Source organism: Physeter macrocephalus, chromosome 11 (genome assembly GCF_002837175.3).
Source record: "Physeter macrocephalus isolate SW-GA chromosome 11, ASM283717v5, whole genome shotgun sequence".
In the NCBI taxonomy this organism is placed as follows: Eukaryota; Metazoa; Chordata; class Mammalia; order Artiodactyla; family Physeteridae; genus Physeter; species Physeter macrocephalus.
The window spans coordinates 152,928,943-152,939,508 of record NC_041224.1 but is presented as its reverse complement, the minus strand read 5'-3'; the positions used below and the strand labels follow the sequence as shown (position 1 = coordinate 152,939,508).

The 10,566-nt window shown below is 45.3% G+C and overlaps 1 protein-coding gene across 3 annotated transcripts in view; it reads right to left on the bottom strand.

Moving 5' to 3' along the window:
* The window catches only part of RGS6 (regulator of G protein signaling 6), a 598,625-nt gene that overhangs the window by 83,694 nt on the left and 504,365 nt on the right, over window positions 1-10,566 (bottom strand). For all 3 annotated transcript variants that reach the window (XM_055088571.1, XM_028496111.2, XM_055088572.1), the window contains exons 9-12: window positions 9,463-9,544; window positions 7,954-8,028; window positions 6,402-6,500; window positions 4,706-4,767 (exon numbers count right to left, since the gene is read on the bottom strand). In XM_055088571.1, coding sequence (XP_054944546.1) covers window positions 4,706-4,767; window positions 6,402-6,500; window positions 7,954-8,028; window positions 9,463-9,544 — 318 coding nt within the window. The remainder of the gene's footprint in view (window positions 1-4,705; window positions 4,768-6,401; window positions 6,501-7,953; window positions 8,029-9,462; window positions 9,545-10,566) is intronic.

The window sequence follows — 10,566 nt, the reverse complement described above, 5'->3', positions numbered from 1 at the left end:
GTGGGCCTCTCACTGTTGTGGCCTCTCCCGTTGTGGAGCACAGGCTCTGGACGCGCAGGCTCAGCGGCCATGGCTCACGGGCCCAGCCGCTCTGCGGCATGTGGGATCTTCCTAGACCGGGGCACGAACCCGTGTCCCCTGCATCGGCAGGCGGATTCTCAACCACTGCGCCACCAAGGAAGCCCTAAAACATATAGATTTTTACATTCTCAAAGTTGGTTTGTCCAGTGCTGTAAGGCTGGGGTGAATAAAAAGTGGACCCCTTGAGGACTCTTGCAAAGAAGACTGAGACCTCATCTATTTGGCAACTTCAACTACTGAGGAAACATAGGTAAGATAAGTGACCAAAAGGGGCTCTAAGCAGAGTCTACAATGAAATAAACTCTATGCCCCAAGGCTCACTGTCTGTTATTTGGAAGAGCACACCTCACAAAGACTCTTTCCTCTTGCTTTAGGATGGAGATTAAAGAACTTGATTATTTGATTTCCTGGTGTGGTAGATCAGTTTTAAAAATGGAGTCTATTTCCCCAGCCCTTGAATCTGATCTGAGATTGTGACTTGCTTTAGTCAATAAAATGCAGCACAAGTGTCAGAGTGCCACTTCCAAGCCTCAAGAAGCTTTGCATGTTTCCGCTCTCTTTCTTGGAATCCTACTATCCCCGGGTGAACAAGGTCAAACTAGCCTGCTGGAGGATGGGAGACCATGAGAAAGACTGCCCAAGGGTCCTAGCTGAGGTCATCCTAAACCAGCTGAACCAAACATGTGAAAGATCACAGGCAAGATCAGTAGAGCAGCCAACCCAATCCATGGAGGCACACAGACAAGAGGGTGGCCCAGTGGACACAGACATGTGTACATAGACATGTGAGCACACAGACTGGCACATAAACATGTGACCAGTAGTAAATGCATATTGTTTGAAGACACTCAGTTTTCAGGCTTTTTTTTCAGGCGGTTTGTTACTCAGCAATAGCTAACTGATACACCTGGCCTGGTACAGGTTGGAAATGGAAGTTGTTTGGAGAGGAAGAAGGACTACTGGAGATAAGCCATGTTGACAGGAACAAGAAGACAAACCAGCAACTAAAAAGCATAAACAGAGACTCAAAGAACATAATGGTCTGGGAGCGTTTAGGGAAAGGGAAGCATTTTGTGGCACTTGATTCTGATCACTGACAGAGTTTTAAAGCACAAAATAAGAACACTGACCCTGCGTTATGCAGAAAACTTAACTGAAATGCAGTGTCCTTTCTTTAGGAAGGCAAGGGCATGTTTAAGAAATATTTTCATTCAACATAGTTAAAATGGAAAGCTTAAGATGTTAAGCATTATTTATATGGAAAATTCATCTGTGTGTGCAGGGACCATACTTTCTGAAGCAAAAATTGGGTGACATTTCAGACAGACTTTTGTGCTGCTTCCAGGAAATGTAGTTTGGTTGCCATGATATTGCAATTTGGGGGACATTTGACCACTCATGGGGACAATGAGACAAAATAGGTGAAATCAGGATGACCCAAGCAAGTCTGTGCAGAAGAGCCAACCTCTTCACGTACAGCCCCTCCTTCCTCAAAGGTGCCGGGTTAGTGGTGCCATAGGAGGCACCCAGGGGAGACACACAGATTGCAGGCTACAGGGCCAGCCTTCGGCAGCCTGCGGGGCTCTCTGTGCTGGAGACTGAAAAGAGAGAGGGTGGGAAGAATTGCACTAACACAGAACTGCCATCTGCAGGGCCAGCCTCATTCCTTGGCCTGCCCTCTGTTCCTCTGGACACCACACACCCGGTTCATGCAATTCTGCTCCTTTCCAAAGCACCACACTGGAAAATAATAACAATCGTTCACATTCATTGAATGTGCTGTGTCAAGGACTGGATCAAGCTCTTGCCATGGATTCACCCATGAACCCTATTATTTAAGTACTACTGCTCTCTCCCCTTTCAAGAGGTGGAACAGAGGCAGAGAGAGGTGAAGCAAATTGCCCAAGGTCACACAGTTAGAAAATGGCAGAGGCAGAATCCGAACCCAGATGACTGGCTCCGCACCCACCCCCTAATATGTTCTGTTCTGCTCCTTCAGTTTGCAAAGTTTCCTTTTTCTCTTCGCAGCTGGGTCTGGCTGCACCCTTTGACCCAGCCTTGACTCTTGCCTTGTTTAGAACTGGACCTTTACGATCACCAGCCCTCCTGCCCTCTCCCCAATTTCAGTTCTCAGGGAACTAAGTGAAAAACGATGTGCACCTGTTCTCAGGGGGTTGCGGTCCTTTGCCTGATGGCCACTGGCTAATTACCACCATCATCTGGAGCAGGCCCAGGGAACCCAGATCCGTCAAGGGGAAGTGGCACCCACCTGAGATAGCTCAGCTGTCACCTCTGGCGAGCAGAGCCGTCGCACCCAAGGCCAGCTGCCAGAGCCACCTCCCTGTCCCAACCCCCGCAGAGCTGCTGACAGAGACCAAGGCTCCAGGCTGTTTTATCTCCTGCTAACACCCGTCTCCTCTCCCTCCTCCTCTATCTGGGGGTTTCCTTGTGGCTCTAATGAAAAACCCTTGTGTCACATTGAAAAGTTGCCAGTTATTGCTGCTGGGAATAAAGTGCAGTCTCTGCTGGGTGGAGACTCATGAAAGCTTCAAGCTGCGGAGCAAGGAGTGCAGGGCTGGCATGAATAATCTCTTCAGTGTGAGCAGCCTCTCAAGCATAATTCGATGGTACCCGGTGGTAAACAAACCAACAATAGGTGCGTCCAGCTCCCCTCCCCCACCGTGGCTGTCTCCTTTCCCGCCTTGCACACCTGCACAGCTGGCCTCCCTCGTGCTGACTGGTTTGGGATCTTTCCCTACACCCCAAAGATAAGACCAAGCTGGGTGTCCCCTTTGAGGTGAGCTCTCAGGTCACTGTGAGTGGCGGGCAGTGGCTCCCCCAAATCCTCGGAGACCTGGTCAGTCCACCGCAGAGAATTCAAACTGCAGGCTCGTCGACCTACTCAGAATCACTGAATCCAATTCCCTAGCACTGCGGCTTGGGAATCTCCATTCTTAACCCCCTCGTTCACCTGGATGATCACGCTCAAAACCACTGACCCTAGCAAGCAGACCCAGGGAAAGATGCTCCCGCATACATGCTCTCCTAGGACTGCAAACTTCAAAGTGCCCTTGCAAGGCTAGCTCTGGCCCTCACAGTATCCCAGGACAGCCATTTCTGTCCCTTTTTCACAGAGAAAGAAGCTTGTAGTTCCTCACAGGCTATGACACCAATGGAGCCAAGGTGCTCCCAGCTATCTCACTAACAAGCACTCTTCTGGGACAAAGGCAACCACAGTGAGATCTAAAAAGCAACTTGAGAGCCTGTACTCCGGAAGCCCCACATTATGATAGTGGGCTGCGGTGGCTCCCCAGCCGCCAGGCTAAACCTGTGACCCCAGAACACTCGTCTAGATGTGAGCTCCAGCCATGGCAACGTTCTCAAGCACGTGCATTGGGGAAAACGCGAATATCAGTGATTCTCAACGGGGTCGATTTTGTCCCCTCCTGGGGACATTTGGCAACGTCTGGAGACATTTTTGGTTGTCATAAAATGTGAGGTGGGGTTTTGGCATCTAGTGGGTAGAAGTCAGGGATGCTGCAAAACATCTTATCATGTACAGGGCAGCCTTCTGCAACAAACAAGTATTCAGCCCAGAATGTCAATCGTGACACTACTGAGAAGTCCTGTAATAGATACAAGATGCCATTAAAGAGATGAGCCCATATCCCGGGATGTCCTTGGCCACCTGAGGGCAAAGTGTGAATTCTGGTTTGGCGTTGGGTGTGGAGTTTTCTTTGCCTCAATCTGCTGTTATTTATCTAGAAAGAAGATGTGGATGAACCCAGGGGCCAGCAGAGAAAGGCTTACAGGTTGAACACACAGCCAGCCCTCTGTGTGAGGTGGGCTTAAAGGACCCACTTTACTGTTATAGCCAATAAATACTAAGACCCGGCTTTAGCCCTTGAGCTTTCAGATATTGGTCATTGCTTTACCAGTAGTATATGGATGAAAAAACCTTCAGCTTGGGGCTGCTTGCTCAGATTTATTTCATACAGACTCCCCAGGTGGTCTCCCCTCTTCACGGAGAGTTCAAACACAGACCGTTTCGTTGACAAAATTGAGTTTCCCATGAGTTAACAAGGTGGAACCAGCTCCCGGTGCAGATTGTAGCACAAATGCCCTGGTGGAAGCCAGGCTGGAGGTCCCAAATATTTGCTTTACAGTTGATTCCATGCAGTTGGCTGGTTGACGGTGTGTGGAGGTGATGGGCCAGTCCCCTCCTGTTTGCGCAGCCAGCACCTCAAAGGGCATACGTAATTTCTTTCCCCTTATAAAGTGAATCTGGGCATTTTATAGCCGAAAAGGGAGCAATTCCAATTGAATTAATCAAGAGGCTGAAGGTAAAAGTGCATTAGGTAGCTTTTAAGGATGTTCTTCCTTGATTGACAAGGTCCCTTGGCTACGCCCCTGAAAAGCTTTAGCAACAGAACATTTCTTGACATCACTCAAGGGAGGTCTGCTATCTTAGCTGTACTCACACAGGGTCTGTGGTTTTTTCACCCATCAGTTTAAGAAATGACTGTGGTCTGCCTCTTGGTACTCACTTGTTAGCCATAACCCTGTAACATTTCTCCTTTGTTAAATTAGAAGAAAGTAGTAATATTATTAAGGGGAAACATACCTTTCAGCCACTTTGGACATTTTTAAACGATGCCTGTCAATCTGTGCATTCAAAAATGTTATCTGGGGAAAGGCAGAACAGAAGTGTTAAGACCAAACTGGAATATTACGCCCCCTTCACCCCAGGAACCCCAAACCTGTATTTCTACCAAGATCCAAACACCTCCTCTGGACAGACTTCTTCAGCCCTCCAACTCGACACTCCAACAACCATTTTGCCCTTTTGGAAATTCCTACCACACTAAGAAACACACTATACAATTTAGCCTACATCACATATTCTCCTGTGTTGTGTTACAGCTTAAGTCTTTTTTTTTTTTTTTAAATAGATCTTTATTGGAGTATAATTGCTTCACAATACTGTGTTTCTGTTCTACAATAAAGTGAATCAGCCATATGCATACATATATCCCCGTATCTCTTCCCTCTTGCGTCTCCCTCCCACCCTCCCTATCCCACCCCTCTAGGTGGTCACAAAGCACCGAGCTGATCTCCCTGTGCTATGCGGCTGCTTCCCACTAGCTAGCTATTTTACATTTGGTAGTATATGTATGTCCATGCCACTCTCTCACTTTGCCACAGCTTCCCCCTCCCCCCACCCCGTGTCCTCAAGTCCATTCTCTACGTCTACGTCTTTATTCCTGCCCTGCCCCTAGGTTCATCAGTACCATTTTTTTTTAGATTCCATATATATGTGTTAGCATACGGCATTTGTTTTTCTCCTTCTGACTTACTTCCCTCTGTATGACAGACTCTAGGTCCATCCACCTCATTACAAATAACTCAATTTCGTTTCTTTATATGGCTGAGTAATATTCCAATGCATATATGTGCCACATCTTCTTTACCCAGAAGTGAATGAAAACTTACATATAGTATATATTCTACAAAGCTTAGTAACAGCATGGAGGTAACACACACACCATAAGGATCTGGTTTGGCTAATCTCCAGTGATCTCCTACCCAACTTTCACACCTACATCATGCCCATGTGCTTGGTATACTTAACTGGCACTGAGTAGCTATTTTCCATACATCTGTTTCCTTTTCCCCACCCAGTAATAAAGTTGTCAAGGGAAGGCACCTCACAGTTTATGCCTTTGGGTGCCCCCTAGAAGCCAGTAAAGCATAATGTAAAGTCAAGTCACTTCATTACCAGTGAACCCCTGGAAAGCAGTAATGTAATTAGGCACTGTCTGTGACCTGGGTTGACCAGTTAACTCCTCATCATGAAGGAAGATAACATGGAACCAAATAATGCTGAAATGGCATTGTGGGTAGGGTTTGCTTTATCTGTCAACCTTCGTTTCGAATCAGAGCAATAAAGTTGGTGGTCCTGAGCTGGCTTACTCTGGAAGTGCAATACAATTTTAAGGACGCGGTGACACGAGTCCCTCCTGCCTCCGGCTCCCCCACCATCTTGGGGGAAACCCGACTACGGCAGTCAGCCCATGGTGTTGGGGTAACTCATTTATGTCCTCTTCTAGTAACTGCTGGAGTAACTCGGTGGAGAATTTGTCTTCTCAAGCCTCCGTGAATTATTCACACACAGCGCCCAAAGGTTCAAGTCACCTACAGCTGGGTTCCACTGTGCTTTCCAGAAACTCAAAGCTCACTCAGCCTCCAGAGGTGGACATTCAAAAGGTTTTCAAGCTGGCCACATCTCCTCCTTAGAGTGCAGTAGCCCATTCATTCACCTGTTTCCGGATGTCCTCTTTTGTAGTTTTCCTGATTGGCTGACTGGGGACGTGCACTGGGCTTTGCGACTGGGATTCTTCAGTCACGCCGTACACTGACTAGAGAAGAAACAAGAATATTGAATCATGCACCCTCAAAATTGAAGGGGGTCCGAAGGGTCAGCTAGTTCAAGTGCTCATCTGATGCTTCCAATGCCCTCCATGACATCCTGACAATAAGTGAGTGGCCTCCGCTTGAAATTCTCCAATAATGGGAACTCTGCCTCTTGAGGCAGCTGGTCCATGTTTGCGTTACCACTATTAGAAAATCCTTCCTTTCATTGAGCTTAAATGGTCTCCTTGTGTATCAGTGTTTTTCCAAATACAGTCCATAGAGCATCTGCAAAGAGTTATCTTGCCGAGTTCTACCCAAGACCTCCTGAATAGGAATCTTCATGGGTGGGGTTCGGGAACCTGCACTTTTATCAAATGCCCCAGGTGATTCTGAGACACAGGAAAGTTCAGGAACAATTCCTGAAGATTATGCAGGAAGATAAAGATCCCCTCTAGATTTTCTGTTTGTCAGTAGATGACATGCCTGTCTGGTACAAACTTGAGATGGCAGGGTTTCTGATTTTTTCCTTTTAAGCTGACCAGTTTTCTGGACACAGATTTTCCACCTGCCCACAGCTATAGCTACTTTTTAATCTGTTCCTTTTGTTAGAGACAGATTAAAGACAATCTTTGTTCTGGGAAAGAAATAAAACACTGAAGGGTATGCAATTTATAGCTGAAATCTATAAAATCAAGAAAGGCTCAGGGTGCATGTGGGCTCCATAAAATTCTGGAATATTAGAATTAGGGGGCCTTTAAAGACTAAATGGGGACATTTTAAGACTAACATTAAAGTATAATACAGTGGGCATCAATATATCAATGAAGAACAAAATATATAAGTAAATTCAAGAAGTTGATACATATGTCATGTCATATATATATTGATAGAGGAGAGAGAGCCACTGCCCCTTCCAGTACAGTGAAACACAAATGATCACTGGATCATTCACAGTTGGGTGAGATGGTGATTTGACTTTGGGAGATCTACCTATACTAAAAGACTTGCATTTGTGTCAAAGTACCAAGCTGGCCTTCGCCTGTGGTGTTGCCCTACTTTTTGTTCCTTATGTTTCCCTTCCTCTCTGCTGTCTCCCCAGAGCCAACTGCTACTTACCCTTTAGACCTTTGCACCCTCGAGCCTGCTATGGAAACCCGTGGGAAGCCCCCGGTCTGGGGCACCCTCCTGGTCTTCCTGAACCGTCCTGTACTTCCCACCATTGCCTGCTGGCTTCCTTCATGCCTTCCAGGCTGTGGGCTTTGTAAGACTTGCCACTATATTTCCGCAGCCAGAAAGGTGCCAAGCACACGCCAGCCACTCCGTAAATATTTGTAGAATGAATGACATGGTTTCAAAGGATGAAACGGGGAAAAACTACAAATAGTAAATTATTATTTGAACAGAACCGGAAATGGAAGGGTGATCCCAAGAATTTTTAATTCAGCTAAACTAGCGAACCTTTTTAACCTTTTGCGGGTTCTTCAAACGTCGACATTTTCTGATATCCATTTCTGTTGTGTTCACACAGCCTGGCTGAGAGAAAAAATCATCATATAAATTACTAAGTGAAAATCATACTTTCCAAGTTGGCTCAAGAACCAATCAGAACCAATCTTTATCTTTTCCATTACAGATAATACATGACTACCCCCATTTTGCCATTTACAGTTTTCTTTTTTTACAGAGGTGTTTCACCTTCAGTATGTGTTCCTCCACAGAGTTCTCATATGAATTAAAACAGCTTACCTCATATTACCTAAGGATGATAGAGAGTACAGTGTACAGTTTATAAGAATAAACTTATTATTTAAATTGGCAGATGGCTTCAGTCAGAGCCTTTGCTCTTTCATATACCTAACCATCTAAAACCACTCCACTATCAGGATAGGGAATTTTTTTTTTTTTTTTTTGGTTTTGCTTTTAATCAGACTTGAGGAAGGCTGACATAGTTTATTCGTTTTAGTTCCATTTCATGAAGAAAATGTAAGGTTTATTTTAGTAATACGAAATTAGAAATGCGTGAAACCTCATTATTCGTGGATTTTGTATTTGTGATTTTGCCTACGTGCTAAAATTTATTTATAACCCCCAAGTCAGGGCTTGTGGTGCCTTCATGGTCATTTGTGGACGTGTGCAGAGCAGGAAAAATGTTGAGTTGCCAGACCTGCGTGTTCCCGGTGAGGTGCCTTCTTATTTCATCTCATGCTGCAAACAACTGTCCTTTGCACAGTCTATTTAGCACCAGTTTTACACATTTTTGTGTTTTTGTTGGTGATTTTGCCCAAGCCCAGTGTTGATGTGCTGTCGAGCATTCCTAAGAGCAGGAAGGCTGGGATGTGCTTTATGGAGAAAATAGATATGTTAGATAAGCTCCATCTAGGCGTGAGATATAGTGCTCTTGCCTGCGAGTTCAATGCCAGTGATCAACAATATACATTAAATAAAGTGTCTTTAAACCGAAACACACTTTAAACAAGGTTATGTATTGATCGGTTGATGAAAATGTGGCTGGAGGCTTGCAAGAACCTAACCCTGTATCCCTCCCAGGATAATGGTTCAGCATCCGCTAATTCAGTGTTCTCGGCGACTTCATAGAACATAACCACCGTAACAACAACGGTTGCATTTGAAAGAGAATATTCTAGAAGTTGGAATTGAATGACAGTAGAAGTGGAAATTGCTTAATTTAGGACTGGAAACTTCAGGGCCCAAAGTTCCCCAGGTGGAATTCCCACAGCTCCCCATTTCCAATTCCATATTTTCATGGATGGATAATTTTTAAAAGGTGGAACTGACATACATTCCAGAAAATCTACTGAGATGATATGAATTAATGGCAAAACCAATTTCACAAAGCTTAGCAATTTTCTTAAAAGTGAGACGCCTGGTGGCTAAAGACAGTCTTTTCTTTTAAGCGAAGGAAGAGAGAAAATGTAAAACTTAGAGAACTAAGCAGAGCTTTCTCACCACTGGCCTGTGGACATCCCAAAAGGCTCGTTCTTGACTATCCAAAATTTTCCTCTCTGTCTTGTCCTTTTTCCGATCAATCCTGAAAGAGTGAAAAAGGGGAAATCAGAGGCTTTTAATTCTGTTTTTCCTCCACGATCCATGTGTCAGCTCTGTTCTCCCATTTTTAGGAGCTTAGTGTGCTCAGGGCTCTTGGCACCTGTGTGGTCCCTGCTTTCTGCAGAGCTGTACAATATGGGTGTATGGTTCCCTCAAGGAAACCTCAAGAAGCCCACACATGGTAAGAGAGCTTGTTTTCAGCTAGGTTGCAAATGACCAATTATGTGTAATGAACAGGGTGAGCCTAATGAGGGTTCAGGAATGCAGCTGTCCATTTGAATTATTAAGATTTGGATTATTAAGAGCTGCATAAGTTGTTGACATGCCCCGCATCAAAGTGGCTACTATTTGCATATTCAAATTATGGGAAGGAATATAACCATAGGCTTGTAGTGTTTCATCCTCAAATTTGAAAGTTTGCTTTAGATTCAGAATCGGTAGAAATGTCTTCAAAATGCTGCAGTTATGTGTTTTGAAAGTCACTTAACCCATCTGGCTTCCTAAAAGCAAAGTAATAACCCTAGTGTGTGACAAGATCCAGAAGGCGAATATCACTGGCCTCAGCTGGGGGAGGTACAGATTGCAAGACAGACAGGCAGACAGACAGATTCTTTATGTTGTGATCGCACAGATAAGAGCGTTAGAAAAAAAGCCTGTATTACTTCATTTTATTTCTCTAAGTAAAAAGTAACTCGGATTAATTGCTTTGTAACTGCTGGTTCTTGGCTCTCTTGGGAGTGCTTTAGTTTATTGGACTGACTGAAATAAAGTCATAATAACCCTGTGATTTTTGTCATAGTCACTGTGTACTTAAATGGCCCACAATTATAATGTAATCACAGAGTTCATCAAAAAGTGAATCGACGGGCTTCCCTGGTGGCGCAGTGGTTGAGAGTCCGCCTGCCGATGCAGGGGACTCGGGTTCGTGCCCCGGTCCGGGAGGATCCCACATGCCGCGGAGCGGCTGGGCCCGTGAGCCATGGCCGCTGAGCCTGCGCGTCCGGA